The sequence below is a fragment of the Bombina bombina genome, chromosome 4 (genome assembly GCF_027579735.1).
Source record: "Bombina bombina isolate aBomBom1 chromosome 4, aBomBom1.pri, whole genome shotgun sequence".
Lineage (NCBI taxonomy): Eukaryota > Metazoa > Chordata > Amphibia > Anura > Bombinatoridae > Bombina > Bombina bombina.
Window position 1 is genome coordinate 882,869,597 of NC_069502.1, and position 25,463 is coordinate 882,895,059.

The 25,463-nt window shown below is 44.8% G+C and overlaps 1 protein-coding gene across 1 annotated transcript in view; it reads left to right on the forward strand.

The window, feature by feature from the left end:
• The window catches only part of LOC128657432 (E3 ubiquitin-protein ligase SHPRH-like), a 179,049-nt gene that overhangs the window by 128,698 nt on the left and 24,888 nt on the right, over positions 1-25,463 (forward strand). Inside the window, exon 7 of the mRNA XM_053711784.1 lies at positions 9,447-9,625. Within this exon, the coding sequence (XP_053567759.1) occupies positions 9,447-9,625 (179 nt within the window). The remainder of the gene's footprint in view (positions 1-9,446; positions 9,626-25,463) is intronic.

The following is a 25,463-nucleotide window of genomic DNA, read 5'->3' on the forward strand; positions in this document are numbered from 1 at the left end:
TGTGTTTAAAACTGTTGCTCCCCCGTGGAGCTTAAACTTGGTTCTTAAAGTTCTTCAGGGAGTTCCGTTTGAACCCCTTCATTCCATTGATATTAAACTTTTATCTTGGAAAGTTCTGTTTTTGATGGCTATTTCCTCGGCTCGATGAGTCTCTGAGTTATCTGCCTTACATTGTGATTCTCCTTATCTGATTTTTCATTCAGACAAGGTAGTTATGCGTACCAAACCTGGGTTTTTACCTAAGGTGGTTTCTAACAGGAATATCAATCAAGAGATTGTTGTTCCATCATTGTGTCCTAATCCTTCTTCAAAGAAGGAGCGTCTTTTGCATAATCTGGACGTAGTCCGTGCCTTGAAGTTTTACTTACAGGCTACTAAAGATTTTCGTCAAACATCTGCCCTGTTTGTCGTTTACTCTGGACAGAGGAGAGGTCAAAAAGCTTCGACAACCTCTCTCTCCTTTTGGCTTCGGAGCATAATACGCTTAGCCTATGAGACTGCTGGACAGCAGCCCCCTGAAAGGATTACAGCTCATTCTACTAGAGCTGTGGCTTCCACCTGGGCCTTTAAAAATGAGGCCTCTGTTGAACAGATTTGCAAGGCTGCGACTTGGTCTTCGCTTCACACCTTTTCAAAATTTTACAAATTTGACACTTTTGCTTCTTCGGAGGCTGTTTTTGGGAGAAAGGTTCTACAGGCAGTGGTTCCTTCCGTTTAAGTTCCTGCCTTGTCCCTCCCATCATCCGTGTACTTAAGCTTTGGTATTGGTATCCCACAAGTAATGGATGATCCATGGACTTGATACACTTAACAAGAGAAAACATAATTTATGCTTACCTGATAAATTTATTTCTCTTGTAGTGTATCCAGTCCACGGCCCGCCCTGTCCTTTTAAGGCAGGTCTAAATTTGAATTAAACTACAGTCACCACTGCACCCTATGGTTTCTCCTTTCTCGTCTTGTTTCGGTCGAATGACTGGATATGGCAGTGAGGGGAGGAGCTATATAGCAGCTCTGCTGTGGGTGATCCTCTTGCAACTTCCTGTTGGGAAGGAGAATATCCCACAAGTAATGGATGATCCGTGGACTGGATACACTACAAGAGAAATAAATTTATCAGGTAAGCATAAATTATGTTTTTCCAATGTGCTCTGTTCTCTTGGTATCCATTATTGAAAATTAATACGAACATATCCTACACTAGTGGGCGCTAGCTGGTGATTGGTGCCTTCATACATTTGTCTCTTGTGATTGGCTAACTAGATGTGTTCCGCTAGCTGCCAGTAGTGCAATGATGTCCCTTCAGCAATGGATAACAAGAAAATTGATAATTGATAATAGAAGTAAATTGCAAATGTGTTTAAAATTGTATGTTCTATCTCAATCATAAAAGAAAATGTGGTTTACTATCCCTTTAAGCCACGAGAAAAGGAAACTTTTTCAGGTTATTTTTTTTTTCTGCAGCGAATTTACAATGCAATTTTCAACTGTAGCACTAGATTATAAAAAATTGATTTACTCTCCAGTTAGTCAACACTTTGCAAATGAGCTGGTGATTTAGTGCAACTACCTAATGTAATTTAAAATTTTATTTTATTTCGAAATGACCGGCAGAAAAATTTTCACAAAAAAATGGAATCGCAGAAAGTAAAGAATAGTTTTGCCTCTGGGCTTAAACTATCCAATGCACACATAATCTGTACTATAATTGCTTTTGTAACGTGTCGGTCGCCGTCACCAGTTGCGCGTGCATCCTCAAAAAATGTTGGCTGCGCGCGCAGCTGCATCCAGGTGGATTCCGAAAATGGCAGGGTGGCGAAAGAACCACCCTGCCATTTTCGAAATCCACTGGGATACAGCGAAGGCAAACAGAGCATTACAAAAAAAAAACAACCTAACCGCCCGCAATAAGTATTAAGAAAAAAATCTAACCTAATAAGTATTAAGAAAAAACAAACAAACAACTACCTAATAAAATGATTAACCCCTAAATCTGCCAACCCCAACATCACAAACTACCTAATAGATCTATTAACCCCTAAACCGCCATTAATCCATGTGATGGATACCCTGGCTTCCCCGACTGAGTATCTCCGCCAAACTGGTCTTGCTTCCTCCCTGCCAACTACAGCTATGTAGAAGGCAAGTGACTGCAGCCTGTAGCCACGCCTTATGCCCGACAGCACCAGTATTCAGGGTCCCACCCTGTGGCAGACTCCAGCTACCCAGACTAGGTAGCTCTGCTAGAGCGTCCTTCCTCTGCCTAGAACAGGCTGCTATGTAGCCCAGGAAAGTGATTTTAGCAGGAGCCCACCCAAATAACTAGAGATACTAGCATTCAGGTGAAACAGGAACATATTTTATTGGAAAACACACACTCCTTTTATACACAAAGCTCATCTTGATAAGACACTGCACAATCCCACAATTTTCCCGCCATTCCCGCCCCTCCAGACAGACCGGCGCCTCCAAAGCAATCACAGTCTCACAGAACCCCAGGACAAAAGGGTTGCGGTTTCGGGGTGATCCCGGTGGAGTGGCGGCACTTCCCCCACCTCTTGTCCTACCTAAGGGCCAATCCCCAAAAGAGCGGAGCTCTGGGGCAAAGGGTTGCTGGAGCGACCAGGGGTAAAGTTAGCGGTGGCCTGCTGTTCTGTGACTGACCGGGAGTTCCAGGAGCCCGACCAGCCTTAGAGGGGTTAGTCGGGTGTCCGTTGTGAGACAGCCGACAGGGAGTTCCAGGAACCCGGCCAGCCTAGGAGGGTTATCCGGTCAGAGACCAGCTCTTTTAAAACAAATTCCAGTGGGACAAAACAAGCAACAGGAGGCTCTTAGAGATTGCGGTTGCTCTGAGGAACCCAAAACCGCTGAGAAACAGGGGTGAGGTAGAAGGGGGTAGGGGGTTTAACCCTTGAAGCCTGGTACCCGTGACAACTCCCCCCTTCCAGTTTGACAGACCCGGCTAGATTCACACAGGTCTGCTTAGGGCTGTCCGAGGGGCATTCTACGTCAGTCTACCGGGAAAGTCCATCGGCCTTGGCAGGCTCTGGTCACTGCTTTCCGCAGTCCACTCGGTGGCCCAGATATTGGACTTCTGAATGCCCTATGGTGCACTTGTCTGGTTTCAGGGTTAAGCCAGCGGTTCTAAGGCGATCTAGAATGACGCCTAGGTGGATTAAGTGGTCTTCCCAGGTGTCGCTATAGATGGCAATGTCATCTAGGTAGGCACAGGCATAGTCCTGAAGGCCATCTAGGAGGCGGTCAACCATACGCTGGAAGGTAGCTGGGTCATTCTTCATCCCGAATGGCATGACCTTAAACTGGTAGAGGCCGAAGAATGAATGCGGATTTGGGGACCGATTCGGGGGCTAAGGGGATTTGCCAATAGAGATAAAGGGTAGTCAGGAAGTGTCGGCAGGTGATCCTGTCCAACAGGTCATCGACCCGGGGCATAGGGTAGGCATCAGTGGTGGTTCTGTCATTGAGTTTACGGTAATCAATGCAGAACCGGGTGGTGCCATCTTTCTTGGGACCAGCACAACCAGGGATGCCAAGGGTCAGCTAGATGGTTCAACAACACTGAGGTCCAACATTCCCCGGAGCTCCCAGTACATACTGTCTCTGATCGCTTTAGGTACTCGGTACGCTGCCTGTCTCAAGGGAGCCTGACCCGGGATTTCCACTCGGTGGAGGGCCGCTGTGGTATATCCAGGTATATTGGAAAACATTTCTTGGCGGTCCTCTAGTAACTGTCGGACTTGCTATCTCTGGCTCACCTCTAACCTCTCGTCGAGGGTTATGTCTCCGACCCCCTGGAGGATCTTATTTGGGCCGGGGAGCTCTGGCATGGGAAGGCTCTGAGTCCTCCACAGCCGGAGCACAGATAGTGGCCACGTCCTTGGGTTGCTCTTCATATGCCTTGAGTATGTTCACATGAAAGTTCTGCTGGACTCGTTAATCTGAACATTTGGCTACAAGGTAGGTGGTGTTATTCAGTTGTTCCACTATCTTGTAGGGTCCCTGCCGCGAAGCCTGTAGCTTGTCCATTTTGACAGGCTTCAAAGCTAGGACCTTCTGCCCTACTACCAAAATTTGGCTACGAGCATTACAGCCGTGCCACCGCTTCTGGTTCGCCCGCACCATGGCAGTGGGGTCCTCCAGCCGGTCTCTGAATTTTAGGACATACTCCACAACGGAGGGTCCTCCCTCCTGTTCTGACCCCTCCCAGTGGGCTCTCAACAAGTCTAGGGGTCCCCTGATCTTCCGGCCATACAACTCAAAGGGGGAAAAAAACGGTAGATTCCTTGGGCACCTCTTTGTAGGCAAATGTCCCAGTCTTTGTGAGTGGCCGAGAATGTCCAAAGCAACTGCTTCAGTGTCCCGTTGAACCTTTCACAAAGCCCATTGGTCTGGGGGTGGTTTCCGCACAATTCCCACAACTTTTGGGTGACCTTGGAGGTGAACTGAGTCCCCCGATCTGAGACCATTTCTAGGGGGAAGCCCACCCTGGTGAATATCTGAAGCAGCGCATTGGCCACTGTCTCTGCTTGGATATTCGTCAGGGGTACTGCCTCCGGATATTTAGTGACTAAGTCTACCACTGTGATTATGTACTTTTTCCCTGAAGGACTGGGGCAAGATAAGGGCCCTACTATATCTATGGCGACCCTGCTAAAGTGTTCATCAATAATGGGGAGGGGGTTTAAGGGGGCTTTGGTATGGTCTCCAGGCTTCCCTACTTTCTGGCATACCACACACATTCTGCAATAGGCCTTAATCTCTTTTGTGATTCTTGGCCAGAAAAAGATTTGGGAAAGGCAGTGATGGGTTCGGGAGCTGCCCAAATGGCCGGCCAGGGGGATGTCATGCCCTATGTGCAACAGGTTGCACCAATACCTTTGCGGTACTACCAGCTGTTGCTTGGGCACTGGCCCTTTCTTCCTCTGGAAGACCCGGTACAGCAAGCCATTCTCCCATTGGAAGTGCTCTTCCCCTGGGTCTTGGGGGTCGGCCCCTACGCGGGCTCAGAAGGGGGCAAGAGTTGGGTTGCTCAGAGTTTCTTGGATGGGGAAGGGGGTCAGGGGTCAGGGAGTCTAGATAGGATGTTGGGGGGTAGGGCATCAGGGAAGTTCAGGGATGTGGGTGAAAGGTCTTACCTGGGTCCCCAGCTGCGTTGTGTTGGCTTGGTGGTGTGCTTGTCCACCAGTGGTCACTGGCCAGGAGTCCGGTGGAGTATCCCCCAGAAAGGTTGAAACGAGGAGGCCGAGGTCATTTCCCAGTAGAACCTCTGTGGGAATGTCCTTCATCACACCCACATCGACAGCACGGGCCCCAGCGCCCCAAGCCAGATGGACACGGGTTATGGGGACTCGGACAGTGGTGCCTCTGGCCACCCGAAGAACAAGGGTCTGCCCAGTGGGTGTAAACGGAGAGGCCAGATGGGGCTGAACCATGGTAATGGTGGACCTGGTGTCCCTTAATCCTTGTTCTGCCTTTCTATTGACTGGTAGTGGTGCTGACGGTTATCAGAGGCCACCAAGTTAGCTTTTTGTAGGGTGCCAACCTCCTCTTTAGTCCATTCGGGGTAGTCCACTGGGGCCGGGGCATACACATAATGGGCTGCAGCTTGGAAGGTCCGGGCTGGGGCGGTTACCCAGGAGGTGGGCTGGGAGTGTCTTTGCTGGGCTGCTGGATGAGGTCGGTTCTGAGTAGGGCATTCCCGCCTCAAATGTCCAGGCTGCCCACAGGTGAAGCATTCTCGGGAGTCCCTAATTCTTGCCGGGGGGATAAAGAGGGCCTGTTGGGAACTGCCAGGGCTTGATGGCGGCAGGAATCGGGCGGAAGGTTGGCTGGGGGTGAGAGGGAACCGGGTGTCTGCATACTGGTCCGCCAGAACAGCCGCCTGGTCTGCTGTGGTGGGCCTTCGATCATGGACCCATTCCTTGACCTCGACTGGAACATGGTTATAAAAATGCTTCAGGTGGAAAAGCTGTTCCACTTCTGTTCCAGGGGTGGCTTGACAGCCAGCTAGCCAGGAGGCTATTGACCTAGTGAACTGGTGGATCCACTCTGTGAAGGGCTGCCCCTCTTTTTTCCTTAGTGCCCGGAATTTCTGCCAATGAGCCTCCGGTGTGAGTCCATAACGAGCAAGGATTCAGTCTTTCACCTTGCCATATTCTTTCTGGTCGTCTGGAGGGGTGGAATGGACAGCGGCCAAAGCCCGTCCAGCCAGCTTGCCTATCAAGACTGATAGTTCACATTGGGTCTCAAAAACCTGAAGATAGCAATCAATATCTTCCTCCTCTTCTTTGTAGGCCCGGAAGGCCCCATGGGGTAACTTGGGTGCTCCTCCCGTAGACTGGTGGAAGATCCGCTAACCTGAGCTGGGTAACCTCCGAGATTATCTTTGCGGTGATCTCCTGAGGTGGCCGGGTATCATACAGCGCCATTCGCCACTCCACTTCCCTTTGCATGTCTGATGCCGTTGTCCCCAGGGTAGATGAGGTACTTTTTGCCGTGCTGGGCGCTGTAGGAGGTTGCTCATGGCCCTGGTCGTCATCCGACCCACCGGCCGCCTGGTCACCTTACAGCATTTCTCGGGTGAGGGCTGTTCTGCTCTGGGGGCCTGCAGTCTTTCCTCGGGTCTCCATCCGAACATGTCTTCAGGTGGTGGTTTGAATGTTCCAGGAACTTGGAAGCATCACCCCGCTGCCAGCCAATGTGATGGATACCACGGCTACCCCGACTGGGTAGCTCTGCCAAACGGGTCTTGCTTCCTCCCTGCCAATTGCAGCTATGTAGCAGGCATGTTTCCACAGCCTGTAGCCACCCCTGATGCCCGACAGCACCAGTATTCAGGGTCCCACCCTGTGGCAGACTCCAGCTACCCAGACTAGGTAGCTCTACCAGAGGGTCCTTCCTCTGCCTAGAACAAGCTGCTATGTAGCCCAGGAAAGTGATTTTAGCAGGTGCCCACCCAAATAACTAGACATACTGGCATTCAGGTGAAACAGGAACAGGTTTTATTGGAAAACACACACTCCTTTTATACACAAAGCTTATCCTGGTGAGACACTGGACAATCCTGCCATTCCCGCCTCTCCAGACAGCTTGAGAGGGGTTAGGCGGGTGTCCGTTGTCAGGCGGCCGACAGGGAGTTCCAGGAACCCGGCCAGCCTAGGAGGGTTTTTCCGGTCAGAGACTAGCTCTTCCAAGGCAAGTTCCAGTGGGACAAAACAAACAGGCGGCTTTTAGAGACTGCGGTTGCTCTGAGGAGCCCAAAACAGGTAGAAGGTGAGGTGGTAGGGGGTTTAACCCTGATCCACATCACAATTAACATAATAAATCTATTAACCCCTAAACCGCCAAATCCCGCAACGCAAATAACTAATCACTAAGCCCCATTACCTAACACCCCCTAAATTAACCCCATTACATAAATTAAAATAATCCTAAATTACAATTAGATAAAAAAAACTAACATTACTTTAAAAATAAAGAAAACTAAGTTTAAACTAATCTAAAATTACAGAAAATAAAAAAAAATCTAACATTACAGAAAATAATAAACCACATTATCCAAAATAAAAAATAAAAAAAACCTTATCCCTAGGAAAATAAAAAAGCCCCCCCAAAATAACCACCCCTAATCTAAGAATAAACTACCAATAACCCTTAAAAGGGTTTTTTTGTAGGGCATTGCTCTAAAGAAATCAGCTTTTTTACATAAAAAAATAAACCAAGTCCCCCCCTAACAGTAAAACCCCCCAAAATAAAAAAAATACCCTAAAGGGGCATTTGTATGGGGTATCTTCCAGGCGGGTCCATCATCGTCTACCTTCATCCACATCAAATGCGGCGTGGAGCAGAGGTGTGGAGCTGTCTTCCCAGATGTGGCTATCCTCGGCAGCGTGGAGGCTCCTCTTCATCCGATCGTCTGCCGCACACTGAAGATTGAATGCAAGGTACCCCATATTTATTGGGGTATGTTGCATTCCTATTGGCTGATATTTTAAAATCAGCCAATAGGATTAGAGCTAATGAAATCTTATTGGCTGATTTGAACAGCAAATAGGATTTCAGTAGCTCGAATCCTATTGGCTGATTTCAAATTTTCAGCCAATAGAAATGCAAGTTACCCCAAATTGATTGCGGTACCTTGTATTCAATCTTCAGTCTACGACGGACATCGAATGAAGTGGAGCATCCATGCCGCCGATGATCGCCGCTGAGGATCCAGGCATCAGTAACACAGCTCTGCACCTCCACTCAGCGCTGCCTTCACTCCGAAGATAGGAGATGATGGATCCGTCTGGAAGAAGACCTTCTCAGCTGGACTTCAGGAACCGTGAGTACCTATTTGGGGCTTAGTGATAGTGTTCTTTTTATTTTTTATTTTTATTTTTTTTTAAGATTAGGGATTTGGACAATTGAAAAAAGAGCTGATTGCCCTTTTAAGGGCAGTATAAGAGCTGAATGCCCTTTTAAGGGCAATGCCCATACAAATACCCCTTTAGGGGCAATGGGTAGTTTAGTTTTTTTTTTTTAGTGTTATTTTTTTTTATTTTGGTGGGTGGGGGATTTTTACTGTTAGGGGGGATTTAGTATTTTTCAGTGATAAAAGAGCTGTTTAAAGAGCTGTTTAACTTAGGACAATGTCCTACAAAAGGCCCTTTTAAGGGCTATTAGTAGATTAGGTGGTGTTTTTGTTTTGGGGGGATTTTTTACTTTTAGAGGAGTATTAGTTTAGGTTTAAATTTTTTATTTGGGATACCTTTGTTTATTTTTTTGCTGTAATTTTAGTTTTTTGGTTTTTTTTGTAACTTTAGCTTGGGGGGTTGTAGTTTTTAAACATAGACCTTCCTCTGGGCAGACTTTTTGCCTAGTTTAACATAAATTGATTAAATGATAATTTGAGCAACACACATTAAACTAATTATAGCTTAATGTTGGTTTAAATTTTAGCTAGGTTGTCAGTAAAATAAGCCAGGTGGTGCACCCACAAAAATAAGCACAGTTTTTTAACAAAGGATACCAATAGAACAAAGCAAATTAGATAAGAGGTAAATTGGAAAGTGTTTAACACTGTATCTGAATCATGAAAAAAAGGGTTTCATGACCCTTTAGATATGAAACGGAGTATTCCAGTGTGATACACCGCTTGCATATTAATGACATCACACTAAAAACAGTTAACACCTGACAAAGTTAACTCTCAGTAGACACCCTTAGCAGGACCTGTAAACTGACAGGCACAAGTCCTAGCTTGTGTATTGAAAATTATTCCATCTTTTAGTTTTTTTTTTTGTAGGTTTAATTTTAGTTCTAGTTCAAACAGCATAAGTTTTTTCAATATTAATCAATTCAAATGTTATAGCATGATTTTGGTTTGTGTGTGTTATTATAATATAATTATGGTGAACATTAAATATATTTTTATCTTTCAGGAGAACCTCTCAGCATTTAAGTATGATTCCAATATCAACATTTTGCTGCTTCCGCTGCACACTGGTTCCAATGGACTCAATATAATTGAAGCTACTCATGTGTTATTAGTAGAGCCCATTCTGAATCCAGCGCATGAACTTCAAGCTATTGGTCGTGTTCACCGAATTGGCCAAACAAAGTATGTTTAATCATTACATAACTGTATTATCCTTGCAAGTATGTGTTTGTTTCAAGTTCATTTAATCTTGTATATTGTTCTAAAGATGGGCCATATTAATTGTGTAAAATTTTAAATAGTTCACATGCTACAATTCGTAAAAAATAATATCTATATAAAGTTTAAAATGTTTAACGCTTTGAGTGCTAAGCACTTTCCCACCTGGGTGCTAAGCTGATTTAATTAATTTTTTTATTTTGTGAAAAACATTTTTTTTCCAGATCCCCAAGACGTACACCTTTCCAATGGTGGGTCTTGGGGTCTGTAGCTGCTTAGATGCCTGAGATACAGGCTTCTAAGCAGCATGCCCCCTTTCCCTATACTTTGTATTGACAAATTGTTAATAAAGTTGTGCAGTGACGTCATCACGTCATTGCGTGTGACCTCACCGCGCAAAACGTGATGCCCCGGCGATGCCTGTCACTCTACAGGCACGATCACCAGGGTAGGAGCGGGTGGGAGCCCCCATATCTCCCTCAAGGTGGGAGAGTGCTAGCGACGGCTCTGAGCCGTCATTAGCACCAAAGTGGGAAGCTCTGTGACGGCTCAGAGCCGTCATTAGCACTCAAAAGGATTAATTTTATTTTCCTGGTGCTTTTTTTTTTAAAGGCGGTTTTCTTCTATTAATATAATTACTAAAAACTTAATATTTTTGGTATTAGATTCAGATTTTTTAAAACAATATGAATACCTCTTTTTAAATTATATGGATTATGCTACCTATTTAATAACCTCTTATTCTTTTTTGTTTCTTTATATTTTACTTTCTATTATATCTTACACATAAACTATGTGACCAACTGTAGCTGTATCCTCTCACAGCTACAGGAAACGATTTCAAATGCTTGTTTTTTTTCAGGACAGGGTTTTGCATGAAAAAGGTTAAATCAAAGCTATTTAAACTGCTTTTGAAGCTCATCCCTAGGCAGGGGCGTACAGTCAAGGGAGGCAGACGAGGCACTGCTTAACCTGTCATCATAGACAAAACATAATTATAAATTAAAAAATATATTTTTTTTTGTATATATAATTCTATGAAGAGCGGCAGTGAGAAGTTCGGCCTCTCTCTATTGTGCAAAAAGCAACATTTGAACCATGAGCACCAGCACCGCTTGCTGGTAATTGTGTGCTCTATTAACCCCCAGTTCAGACAGTCCTCATAGCTGCATCTTGAGGGGTGGGCCACTACTCGGTCACGTTCCTGGTTTGCAACAGTGATTGACACCACCAGAAACGTGACTGTGGAAGAGGCAGAGCAGGTGAAAGCTGGTGGGCAGTGGTCGCACAAAAACACTAGTGCTGAGGGGAGGCAGCAGCTGACCAAACATTTTGAAGAAGACAGCACTTAGTAAGGTAAGGGCTGCGGTAGCACCTCACAACTGTTACTTCTATTTTCCTTGAGATCCACAACCAGGGCATTACCGGGGACCTCCCTTTCTCCTCGGGGGCCATTTCTCATACCCTGAATATCCTGTTCTTACCATTGCTGTACTAGCTTGCAACATCAGTGTTGAGCAGCAGCAGCAGCTTATGAGTCTACAGCTTGTGGAAGACCTGTAACACTGTTTGGAAAAGCTCAGATAGGTTCTATGTGTCGTTACTTACCCAGCTGACATGGTATGTGCGGACACATGAACTCCTAACGGACCCATCTTGCAGCTTGAGCTTGTGCCATAAGTTTGAGTAACTTTATGACCTGTAAGGGGAGCACATTAGTAATTTTATGGGCTGCAGGCATACTAAACAACAACAAGGAGCACAATTCCTTTTGACTGTCATGGTCACAAAGTTACTCAAACTTATGGCATGAGACAAGCAATTGTAGCTGCAAGATGGGTCAGCAAGCTGTACAATAACTATTTTTAAATCTGTTATAAATATGGCATTTCTCCAACATAGGTGTGTCCGGTCCACGGCGTCATCCTTACTTGTGGGATATTCTCTTCCCCAACAGGAAATGGCAAAGAGCCCAGCAAAGCTGGTCACATGATCCCTCCTAGGCTCCGCCTTCCCCAGTCATTCTCTTTGCCGTTGTACAGGCAACATCTCCACGGAGATGGCTTAGAGTTTTTTGGTGTTTAAATGTAGTTTTTATTCTTCAATCAAGAGTTTGTTATTTTAAAATAGTGCTGGTATGTACTATTTACTCTGAAACAGAAAAGAGATGAAGATTTCTGTTTGTAAGAGGAAAATGATTTTAGCAACCGTTACTAAAATCGATGGCTGTTTCCACACAGGACTGTTGAGAGGAATTAACTTCAGTTGGGGGAAACAGTGAGCAGACTTTTGCTGCTTGAGGTATGACACATTTCTAACAAGACTTGGTAATGCTGGAAGCTGTCATTTTCCCTATGGGATCCGGTAAGCCATTTTTATTAAATAAGAATAAAGGGCTTCACAAGGGCTTAAAGACTGGTAGACATTTTTCTGGGCTAAAACGATTGATTTATAAGCATTTTTAATAGTTTATAGCTTTGAGGAGTTATTTTATTCTTGGGAATTATGTTAAATAACCGGCAGGCACTGTATTGGACACCTTTTTCACTGGGGGCCTTCTCTAATCATAGGCAGAGCCTCATTTTCGCGCCTCTATTGCGCAGTTGTTTTTGGGAAGCAAGGCATGCAGATGCATGTGTGAGGAGCTCAGATACATAGAAAAAGCTTACTGAAGGCGTCATTTGGTATCGTATTCCCCTCTGGGCTTGGTTGGGTCTCAGCAAAGCAGATACCAGGGACTGTATAGGGGTTAAATATAAAAACGGCTCCGGTTCCGTTATTTTAAGAGTTAAAGCTTTCAAATTTGGTGTGCAATACTTTTAAGGCTTTAAGACACTGTGGTGAAATTTTGGTGAATTTTGAACAATTCCTTCATACTTTTTCACATTTTCAGTAATAAAGTGTGTTCAGTTTAAAATTTAAAGTGACAGTAACGGTTTTATTTTAAAACGTTTTTTGTACTTTGTTATCAAGTTTTTGCCTGTTTAACATGTCTGAACTATCAGATAGACTATTTTCTGTATGTGAGGAAGCCAAGGTTCCTTCTCATTTAAATAGATGTGATGTATGTGACACAAAATTTAGAGAAAATGATGCCCAAGATGATTCCTCAAGTGAGGGGAGTAAGCATGGTACTGCATCATCCCCTCCTTCGTCTACGCCAGTCTTGCCCACACAGGAGGCCCCTAGTACATCTAGTGCGCCAATACTCCTTACTATGCAACAATTAACGGCTGTAATGGATAATTCTATCAAAAACATTTTAGCCAAAATGCCCACTTATCAGCGAAAGCGCGACTGCTCTGTTTTAGAAAATACCGAAGAGCATGAGGACGCTGATGATAATGGTTCTGAAATGCCCCTACACCAGTCTGAGGGGGCCAGGGAGGTTTTGTCTGAGGGAGAAATTTCAGATTCACGGAAAATTTCTCAACAAGCTGAACCTGATGTGATTACATTCAAATTTAAATTGGAACATCTCCGCGCTCTGCTTAAGGAGGTGTTATCTACTCTGGATGATTGTGACAATTTGGTCATTCCAGAGAAATTATGTAAGATGGACAAGTTCCTAGAGGTCCCGGGGCCCCCCGAAGCTTTTCCTATACCCAAGCGGGTGGCGGACATTGTAAACAAAGAATGGGAAAGGCCCGGCATACCTTTTGTCCCTCCCCCTATATTTAAGAAATTGTTTCCTATGGTCGACCCCAGAAAGGACTTATGGCAGACAGTCCCCAAGGTCGAGGGGGCGGTTTCTACTCTAAACAAACGCACTACTATCCCTATAGAAGATAGTTGTGCTTTCAAAGATCCTATGGATATGAAATTAGAGGGTTTGCTTAAAAAGATGTTTGTTCAGCAAGGTTACCTTCTACAACCAATTTCATGCATTGTTCCTGTCACTACAGCAGCGTGTTTCTGGTTCGATGAACTAGAAAAGTCGCTCAATAAAGATTCTTCTTATGAGGAGATTATGGACAGAATTCATGCTCTTAAATTGGCTAATTCTTTTACTTTAGACGCCACTTTGCAATTGGCTAGATTAGCGGCGAAAAATTCGGGGTTTGCTATTGTGGCGCGCAGAGCGCTTTGGCTAAAATCTTGGTCAGCGGATGCGTCTTCCAAGAACAAATTGCTTAACATACCTTTCAAGGGGAAAACGCTGTTTGGCCCTGACTTGAAAGAGATTATTTCAGATATCACTGGGGGTAAGGGCCACGCCCTTCCTCAGGATAGGTCTTTCAAGGCTAAAAATAAACCAAATTTTCGTCCCTTTCGCAGAAACGGACCAGCCCCAAGTTCTACATCCTCTAAGCAAGAGGGTAATACTTCTCAAACCAAGCCAGCCTGGAGGCCAATGCAAGGCTGGAACAAAGGTAAGCAGGCCAAGAAACCTGCCACTGCTACCAAGACAGCATGAGATGTTGGCCCCCGATCCGGGACCGGATCTGGTGGGGGGCAGACTTTCTCTCTTCGCTCAGGCTTGGGCAAGAGATGTTCTGGATCCTTGGGCGCTAGAAATAGTCTCCCAAGGTTATCTTCTGGAATTCAAGGAGCTACCCCCAAGGGGGAGGTTCCACAGGTCTCAATTGTCTTCAGACCACATAAAAAGACAGGCATTCTTACATTGTGTAGAAGACCTGTTAAAAATGGGAGTGATTCATCCTGTTCCATTAGGAGAACAAGGGATGGGATTCTACTCCAATCTGTTCATAGTTCCCAAAAAAGAGGGAACATTCAGACCAATCTTAGATCTCAAAATCCTAAACAAATTTCTCAAGGTTCCATCGTTCAAAATGGAAACCATTCGGACAATTCTTCCTACCATCCAGGAAGGTCAATTCATGACCACGGTGGATTTAAAGGATGCGTATCTACATATTCCTATCCACAAGGAACATCATCGGTTCCTAAGGTTCGCCTTTCTGGACAAGCATTACCAGTTTGTGGCACTTCCATTCGGATTAGCCACTGCTCCAAGAATTTTCACAAAGGTACTAGGGTCCCTTCTAGCGGTGCTAAGACCAAGGGGCATTGCAGTAGTACCTTACTTGGACGACATACTGATTCAAGCGTCGTCTCTACCTCAAGCAAAGGCTCATACGGACATTGTCCTGGCCTTTCTCAGATCTCACGGGTGGAAAGTGAACGTAGAAAAAAGTTTTCTATCTCCGTCAACAAGAGTTCCCTTCTTGGGAACAATAATAGACTCCTTAGAAATGAGGATTTTTCTGACAGAGGCCAGAAAATCAAAACTTCTAAGCGCTTGTCAAGTACTTCATTCTGTTCTTCTTCCTTCCATAGCGCAGTGCATGGAAGTAATAGGTTTGATGGTCGCGGCAATGGACATAGTTCCTTTTGCGCGAATTCATCTAAGACCATTACAACTGTGCATGCTCAGTCAGTGGAATGGGGATTATACAGACTTGTCTCCGACGATACAAGTAGATCAGAGGTCCAGAGATTCACTCCGTTGGTGGCTGACCCTGGACAACCTGTCACAAGGGATGAGCTTCCGCAGACCAGAGTGGGTCATTGTCACGACGGACGCCAGTCTGGTGGGCTGGGGCGCGGTCTGGGAACCCCTGAAAGCTCAGGGTCTTTGGTCTCGGGAAGAATCTCTTCTCCCGATAAATATTCTGGAACTGAGAGCGATATTCAATGCTCTCAAGGCTTGGCCTCAGCTAGCAAAGGCCAAATTCATACGGTTTCAATCAGACAACATGACGACTGTTGCGTATATCAACCATCAGGGGGGAACAAGGAGTTCCCTGGCGATGGAAGAAGTAACCAAAATAATTCAATGGGCGGAGACTCACTCCTGCCACTTGTCTGCAATCCACATCCCAGGAGTGGAAAATTGGGAAGCGGATTTTCTGAGTCGTCAGACATTTCATCCGGGGGAGTGGGAACTCCATCCGGAAATCTTTGCCCTAATAATTCAATTGTGGGGCATTCCAGACATGGATCTGATGGCGTCTCGTCAGAACTTCAAGGTTCCTTGCTACGGGTCCAGATCCAGGGATCCCAAGGCGACTCTAGTGGATGCACTAGTAGCACCTTGGAGCTTCAACCTAGCTTATGTGTTCCCACCGTTTCCTCTCATTCCCAGGCTGGTAGCCAGGATCAAACAGGAGAGGGTATCGGTGATCTTGATAGCTCCTGCGTGGACACGCAGGACTTGGTATGCAGATCTGGTGAATATGTCATCGGCTCCACCATGGAAGCTACCTTTGAGACAGGACCTTCTTGTTCAAGGTCCGTTCGAACATCCGAATCTGGCCTCACTCCAACTGACTGCTTGGAGATTGAACGCTTGATTTTATCAAAGCGAGGGTTCTCAGATTCTGTCATTGATACTCTTGTTCAGGCCAGAAAGCCTGTAACTAGAAAAATCTACCATAAAATATGGAAAAAATATATCTGTTGGTGTGAATCTAAAGGATTTCCATGGAACAAGATAAAAATTCCTAAGATTCTATCCTTTCTTCAAGAAGGTTTGGAGAAAGGATTATCTGCAAGTTCTTTGAAGGGACAGATTTCTGCTTTATCTGTTTTACTTCACAAAAAGCTGGCGGCTGTGCCAGATGTTCAAGCTTTTGTTCAGGCTCTGGTTAGAATCAAGCCTGTTTACAAACCTTTGACTCCTCCTTGGAGTCTTAATTTAGTTCTTTCAGTTCTTCAGGGGGTTCCGTTTGAACCCCTACATTCCGTTGATATCAAGTTATTATCTTGGAAAGTTTTGTTTTTGGTTGCAATTTCTTCTGCTAGAAGAGTTTCAGAGTTATCTGCTCTGCAGTGTTCTCCTCCTTATCTGGTGTTCCATGCAGATAAGGTGGTTTTGCGTACTAAACCTGGTTTTCTTCCGAAAGTTGTTTCTAACAAAAATATTAACCAGGAGATAGTCGTGCCTTCTTTGTGTCCGAATCCAGTTTCAAAGAAGGAACGTTTGTTGCACAATTTGGATGTAGTTCGTGCTCTAAAATTCTATTTAGAGGCTACAAAGGATTTCAGACAAACATCTTCCTTGTTTGTTGTTTATTCTGGTAAAAGGAGAGGTCAAAAAGCAACTTCTACCTCTCTCTCTTTTTGGCTTAAAAGCATCATCAGATTGGCTTATGAGACTGCCGGACGGCAGCCTCCTGAAAGAATCACAGCTCATTCCACTAGGGCCGTGGCTTCCACATGGGCCTTCAAGAACGAGGCTTCTGTTGATCAGATATGTAAGGCAGCGACTTGGTCTTCACTGCACACTTTTACCAAATTTTACAAATTTGATACTTTTGCTTCTTCTGAGGCTATTTTTGGGAGAAAGGTTTTGCAAGCCGTGGTGCCTTCAATCTAGGTGACCTGATTTGCTCCCTCCCATCATCCGTGTCCTAAAGCTTTGGTATTGGTTCCCACAAGTAAGGATGACGCCGTGGACCGGACACACCTATGTTGGAGAAAACAGAATTTATGTTTACCTGATAAATTACTTTCTCCAACGGTGTGTCCGGTCCACGGCCCGCCCTGGTTTTTTAATCAGGTCTGATGATTTATTTTCTCTAACTACAGTCACCACGGTATCATATGGTTTCTCCTATGCAACTATTCCTCCTTTACGTCGGTCGAATGACTGGGGAAGGCGGAGCCTAGGAGGGATCATGTGACCAGCTTTGCTGGGCTCTTTGCCATTTCCTGTTGGGGAAGAGAATATCCCACAAGTAAGGATGACGCCGTGGACCAGACACACCGTTGGAGAAAGTAATTTATCAGGTAAACATAAATTCTGTTTTTAGTCTTGTTTTGGTGCATTGTTTTTATGCCCAGTAATCTGGTGATAGTCAGTTCTCAGCATGTCTAGCCTGAGTGATTCAGTTGAATGTGTTGAGACTCGGAAGCACAAGAAAAGAGGAAAAAGGCTAGCTTACATAAAAAACAAACATTTATAATTATCGTTTTCCTAACATGTAATTGTCTGCATGTGCGGTAATAACTTATAGAATATTCTTCATGATTGACAGATGCCAGTTATCCAAGGCACTAAACGTTCTAAGGTTTTCTTTACCAATAGCATGGTCTGCACACTTGTAATTTTGCCCTGCTATGTCTTTTCCATCTTAATAGGAGGAGAGTCCACGGCTTCATTCATTACTTGTGGGAATACAGAACCTGGCCACCAGGAGGAGGCGAAGACACCCCAGCCAAATGCTTAAATACCTCCCCCACTCCCCTCATCCCCCAGTCATTCTTTGCCTTTCGTCACAGGAGGATGGCAGAGAAGTGTCGGAAAATTCAGAGTAGTCTCTTATGGAGGGTAGTACTCTTCGCTATGGGACTGGAGTTTTAAGTAGTCTTGTCAGCCTCTCAGTGAGAGCATTGATGAATGTTAGGGTCTGGAGATGCAGGGAGAGTCTTTCTGCAAAACCATCCAGACTCGTATTAACAGCTCCTTAAGCAATCGGTGTTGATGAGTTTCACTGTCTGCTTTAACCACTCAAGTCCATGTCAGGAGCGATGCTACAACACTGTCAATTCTGTTAAGATTGTTTCATTTTTTTATACATGTATGATAATGCAAGAAGACAGGGTCACAGTGTGACTCCTTTTTATCTTTATAGAATCAAGGGTTAATATCGCCAGAAGGGGATTACTGAACAGGGGGGGATTTATACATGATTGCTTTATTGTGTTTTTGCTGCGACATGTGTGAGATGTGGCTCTGACAATGTGTGAACAGTCATGTTTTATTTCATTTTGATTAACTGCACAAACTGTTTAGTTTGGCGCAGTTCTGCATGGCACTCTATGTGACTGGGTGTGGCCTCATTATCTTCCTTTTCCTGACCGTCGGCTGCAGGAGACGAAGCGGTTTCTCTGTGGGCCTGGGTCATAGGAGGTGGTGAGTGCCCCGGCCATATTAAAGGCGCAAGCTATGGAGGACTCTGATGTGTTAGCGGGTACTCCCTCTTTGCCTAAATCTAATACATGTGTTTATTGTGAGGCGGCTACTGTATACCCGCCTGCTCAACTATCATGCCTTGATAAAATAGTGATATCTAAAAAGAAGAAGATGTTTAGTACCACTGAACCGTCCACCTCTGAGGGGTCTCTGTCCCGCAAAGTGCATTCCCTACAATCATCTCTGATTACACATGCAGCTCCCCAGTGCTTCTGCGGGACTGGCCCTGTGGCCTCCATATTTTGCTGATCAGTTGCAAACGGCGGTGTCTGTGGCTTTCAGTGCTTTACCTCGCCCTGCTAAGCTTAAGCGAAAGGTTAAAAATTGCTATCCTTCCCAGGGGTCATCTACTCCGTTGGATGTATCTGAAAATAGATTATCCACTGATGGAGAAGACTCTGGTACTTTGGAGGACTCTCTCTCTGGGTTGGAATCTGCGGCCAGACTTTAGGTTTAGGATGGAGCAATTACACTTTTTATTAAAAGAGGTGTTAGCTACTCTAAATGTTCCGGAACCGAAGTTACAGAGAAACCTTCTATTCCTAAGCTTGATAAAGTTTACGAGGACAGGGTAGTGCCCCAGACTTTCCCGGTTCCCGTAAAGATTTACAAATATTATTAAGAATGAATGGGAGAGACTTAGATCTTCTTTCGCCCCTTCGTTTAAGAAATTGTTCCCGGTTCCTGACTCTCAGCTAGAACTGTGGGGGTCTGTGCCTAAAGTGGATGGAGCTATCTCCACGCTCGCTAAGCGCACCACTATCCCACTCGAGGATAGTTTGTCATTTAAGGAGCCCATGGAAAAGAAATTAGAGACCCTGTTAAGAAAGATCTTTCAGCACACAGGGTTCTTATTTCAGGCTGCAGTGGCAGAAGCTGCTACCTATTGGTGTGACTCTCTGTCAGATATGATCGAGGTGGAAACTCCCCTCAATGAGATACAGGAAAGAATTAAGGCCCTGAGGGTAGCTCATTTCTTTATCTGTGATGCAAATATGCAGATTATTCGCTTGAATGCCAAGACATCAGGTTTTTCTGTTCTGGCCCGGAGGGCTCTGTGGTTGAAGTTGTGGTTTGCTGACATGACATCCAAATCTAGATTACTCTCCCTTCCATTTAGGGGAAAGTTCTTTTCGATCCATGCCTTTCTACCACAGGATAAGAAGAATAAGCCTAAGGGTCCTAATCTTCGTCCCTTTCGTTCCGACAAGTCCCAACGACAGCAGACTGCCAGACAAAACCCGAGCAGTCCAAGGGATCTTGGAAGCCATCTCAGTCTTGGAATAAGACCAAGCAGAACAAGAAGCCCGCTGAGACAAAATCGGCACAAAGGGGCGGCCCCTGATCCGTCTCTGGATCGCAGAGGGGGCAGACTATCTCTGTTAGCGGAGGCTTGGATGAGAAACATGCAAGATCCTTGGGTTCTGGAAGTCATTGCCCAGGGTTACCGGATATGTTTAAAATCTCACCCTCCCAGGGCAGATTCCTCTTGTCAAATCTATTGCCAAAACGTGAGAAATGAGATGCCTATCTAGAGTGCGTGAGGGATCTCTCCTCTCTAGGACTAATTGTACCAGTACCTCTAGCAAAAAGAGGTCTAGGGTACTATTCAAACCTTTTTGTGGTCCCAAAGAAGTAGGGTACGTTTTGCCCTGATTCTAGACCTAAAGTGTTTAAACATGTTTCTGTCGGTCCTATCATTCAAGATGGAGACAATAAGGTCTATTCTGCCCTTAATTCAAGAGGGACAGTTCATGACTACGATAGACTTCAAGGACGCTTACCTTCATGTGCCAATTCACAAGGATCACTTCAAGTTCCTAAGATTCGCCTTTCTGGACCAGTACTTCCAGCTTGTAGCTCTTCCCTTTGGTCTGGCTACAGCTCCAAGAGTCTTTACAAAGGTTTTGGGAGCTCTGCTTGCGGTGGCGAGATCCAGAGGTATTGAAGTAGAGCCTTATCTGGACAACATTCTGGTCTGGGCTCCGTCCTTCTAGCTGGCAGAGGACCATTTGAGAGCTCTTCTACTTCTTCTTCGATCTCATGGATGGAAAATAAACTCAGGAAAGAGTTCTCTGGTTGCCAGTACCAGAGTGGGGTTCCTGGGAATGATAATTGACTCTATCTATGAAGATATTCCTGACAGACCAGAGACATTGCAAAATTGCCTCCAACTGTCTTGCCCTTCAGACCTCCTCAAGGCATCTGTGGCCCGGTATATGGAGGTGATTGGGCTCATGGTATCCAGCATAGATGTCATTCCATACGTCAGGTTCCATCTTAGACCTCTTCAGTTGTGCATGCTGAGGCAATGGAACGGCGATCACTCGGATCTATCCCAGCAGATTTCTCTGGACAACTGATCGAGAGAATCCCTCTCTTGGTGGCTCTGTCCAGATCGGCTGTCCCAGGGGACATCCTTCTTGAGACCGTCCTGGGAGATTGTGACTACGGATGCAAGACTCTCAGGATGGGGAGCTGTTTGTGGTGCCAGGAAGGCACAGGGCAGGTGGAATCGAGAGAAGTCGCTCCTTCTGATCAACATCCTGGAACTTTGAGCGATCTTCAACGCTCTTAGGGCTTGGTCCCTCCTGGGTTCGTCCAAGTTAATCAGATTCCAGTAGGACAACATTACCTCGGTGGCTTTTATCAACCGGCTGGGGGGGAAGGAAAAGCTCCCTAGCCATAAAGGAAGTATCTCAGATTCTGGAATGGGCGGAGACCCACAATGGTTTGCTGTCAGCGATCGACATTCCGGGTGTGGACAACTGGGAAGCGGATTTTCTCAGCAGACAATTATTTAATCCGGGGGAATGGTCTCTTCATCCTGAGGTGTTTGCAGAGATTTGCAACAGATGGGGGACACCGGAGATAGATCTCTTGGCGTCCAGACTCAACTTCAAGCTACCTAGATACGGGTCACGGTCCAGGGATCCCCAGGCCAAACTGATAGATGCCTTAGCAGTGCTTTGGGGGTTCAACCTAGTCTATATATTTCCACCATTACCACTTTTACCTTGAGTAATGGCCCGCATCAAGCAGGAGCAAGCATAGACTATTCTGATTGCTCCGTCGTGGCCGCTGAGGATGTGGTTTGCGGATCTGGTGGGGATGTCATTGCCCCCTCCATGGAGGTTACCCTATCGCAGGGATCTGCTAGTACAGGGTCCCTTTGTGGATCAAAATCTAGATTCTCTGAAGCTGACTGCGTGGACATTTAACACTTAATCCTAGCCAAGAGAGGGTTTTCTGAGAGTGTGATTGATACTCTCATTCAAGCCAGGAAGCCAGTCACCCGACGCATCTATCATAAGGTGTGGAGGACCTACTTATTCTGGTGTGAGGCTCATGGGTATCCTGAATCATTTTCTTCCTCCAGGACGGTTTGGAGAAGGGACTTGCCGCCATTTCCTTAAAGGGACAGATTTCGATTCTATCTGTTTTGTTACACAAGAAGCTCGCTGAGCTTCCTGATTTACAGTGTTTTGTTCAGGCTCTGTCTAGGATCAGGCTTTATTTAGGCATTCTGCTTTTTCTTGGAGTTTGCAGAGGGCTCCGTTTGAGCCTATGCATTCGCTTGACATTAAGTTACTGTCTTGGAAGGTTCTTTTTCTACTGGCTATTGCTTCGACACGCAGAGTCTCTGAGTTGGCAGCCTTGCAATGTGAGCCTCCTTACCTGGTTTTGCATGCCGATAAGGCTGTCCTTCCCATTGTAGTTCCTTCCTTGTCTCCTAACCCTTCTTCTGCAAAGGAGAGGTTACTTCATAATTTGGATGTAGTTTGAGCTTTGAAATTCTATCTTCAGGCTACGAAGGATTTCAGACAAACTTCAGCATTGTTGTCTATTCAGGGAAGCGCAAAGGGCAGAAGGCTTCTTCCACTTCCCTATCTTTTTGGCTGAGGAGCATGATTCGCTTGGTTTATGAGACAGCGGGACATAAGCCTCAGAGGATTACGGCTGACTCAACTAGAGCTGTTGTTTCTTCTTGGGCCTTCAAGAATAAGGCCTCTATGGAACAGATTTGTAAGGCGGCTACCTGGTCCTCCTTACATACTTTTTCAAACTTTTACAAATTTTATGTTTTTGCTTCGGCCGAAGCAGCTTTTGGGAGAAAGGTTTTGCAGTCTGTGGTGCCCTCAGAATAGGGTCCGCCTCCTTTTTTACCCTCCCGTTTTTTTCATTCAGTGTCCTCTAGAGCTTGGGTATTTGTTTCCCACAAGTAATGAATATAGCCGTGGACTCTCCTCATATTAAGATGAAAAACATAAATTATGCTTACCTGATAATTTCATTTCCGTCTGTATGAGGAGAGTCCACGGCCTCCTGCCCGGTTCTCCATTGGGCGGACCTAAATGTCTTTTTGTTTTTCTTCTGGCACCATTTATTCTCTGATATTTCTCCTACTGTTCCTTGCTCCCTCGGCAGAATGACTGGGGAATGAGGGGAGTGGGGGAGGTATTTAAGCCTTTGGCTGGGATGTCTTTGCCTGTTTTTGGTGGCCAGGTTCTGTATTCCCACAAGTAATGAATTAAGCCATGGACTCTCCTCATACAAATGGAAAGGAAATGATCAGGTAAGCATAATTTATGTTTTTATTGGCAGTGGGTGGCAGTGCTGAGCCTTCATGCATTATTATTTTTTTTACTCCTCCTCAGTCCTCGCCTCTCACTGGTTGGTTCTTTTCTGATCATATAAGGAGAAATGTATAATTTTAATTGGTATTTCTGTATGGCTATCTTCTCTCAAATTGTTGACCTGTCTGGAAGTATAAACAGCTTTTGTTGGTTTGCATTACAAGCTATCAGAAGCTTACCAATAATAATAGTTTTGCTTTAACGCCCCCCCCCCCAAATAAAAAAATAAAATACATATGTTCAGGCATTTCTCAGTTCTCTAGGTGCATCATTGGGGCATAGCTTTATCAAAATACATCCCCTGATTATCTATGCAGACTCAATGTACATTTTGTTTTGTGATCATTTATAATTATTATTTATTATTGATTTACCAGTGGACGAGTAGAGTTATTTTTTTATTTCACACCCCTGCTCAGTGTGCCCAGTACCAGGGCCTCATATAATTTGCAGCTGTAGCTAGGGTTGCCACCTGTCCGGGAATAACTTGGACAGTCAGAGTTTCCAAGTAAGTGCCCAGGTTTGAAGCTAAGCCAGGACCGGACATGCAAATGTCTGGGTTTGGTAAGAATGCAGCACAAAGATGTGCTAGTAGTACAGTACTCACCACTGTACTACTAGCCCATCTTTGCTCTGCATTCTCAGGTTTCATTTTCACCTGCCATCGGATCCTACAAGCTGCGCCAGGCAACAGCCAGTGATGTCATGCACTATACAATGCACATGTGCTAGAACTAGCAGAGACTCTCTGCGGCTATGTAGAAACTGAAAATCAGTGATAATCGATCCGGATGTCTTGGAGAGAAGTGGTGAGTTATGACAAACTGTCACTAGCTGTTGTTTGGCAGTTGATAGTGAAAGCATGCTGCTTGCAAAAAATAAATAACAGTGGACTGTGGTGAGGGGCTGGAGTGACTGAAGACAACTCTGGCTAAATCAGCTTAGCCAGGACTAAGGAGGATTTTATTTTTTTTAAATCTAGTGCAGTCACTGTGATCTCAATAGTGTGTTTGAAACTGATAAAAGTAATATTGGAGCAACCCCTTCATGGCTGAAATGTGTCATAAGAATTTGTCTTGAGCATACTTTAACCTTTTATTTATAATAAAATGTGGCATACAGTCTTTTTTATCTGTTCTTAACAGCTTGTTCTCCCTGGATGCAAGTTTCTAACTCTTTCACTGCTGGAATTTGCTACTAATTTAAATCCCTCTAGTGTGTATGAGTGTGTGTTACAGTGAGTGTTTTAAAATTGAGTGTGTGTATGATAGCATGAGTGTGCTACAGTTATATTGGGTGTTAGAGTGTGTGTGAGTGTTATAGCGAGTGCGTATTAATGAGTGTGTACGAAAGTGTTAACATGATTTTAAGAGTGTGTTAGAGTGAGATTATTAGATTTAGAGAGTCTGTGTGAAAAGTGTTTATGTATGTGAGAGTATTAAAGTGCAAAATTGTGTGTAAGAGTGTTAAAGCTAGAGTAATTGTGCATGTGAGTGAGAGAGTTTTGCAGGATCATGGGATCTCCTATACTTGTGTTATGTGTTAGAGGTTGATATAACTAACTCTTTTTTTTTAGTTGCTAAATACTTGTTGGTGCCAGTTATTAAGTGATATAAATGTGTGTATATATATATATGTGTGTGTTTCTTGTGCATATCATAGCCAGTGCTTTACCAGCCTCTGACCTCACCTGTCCCTAGGGATGGATGACCGAATACTAAAGACCATATCAGAGAGGCTCTGGGTATTGAAATGAATGTGCTATTTACCTCCACTGACTGGTTTAAACCTATTGTTGAATTTTCTGTTGAATGCCCTATTTCGGAAACTATTCAGCAATTATATTTAGATAAATCCTCCAAAACTGAGTAACAACTTTCTGTACCAGAATAGATGTTTAAGGCCTTTCCCTTTCTTAGTCTACAAGTCCACTTTTTTGCAATGCTCCCAAGGTAGATGCAGCAATTACCAGACTACGAGAATGGTGTTTTTGACTGATTATTCTGGGGCCTTTAAGGTATAATAGAGAAAAATATGGAGCAAAATCTGAAGAAATTATATTTGCAGCAGGAAGCTACATTTCTCCTCATTTTAGCCATGTTTCCTGTTGTTAAACCAAATGAGTGTTTGTCATCTAATTAACTTCATTCTGTGCCTGATTTACCTTACTCTCATCCAATTTTGCCGTTACTTTCAGATTTATCTAATATAGCCTATTTGTTAC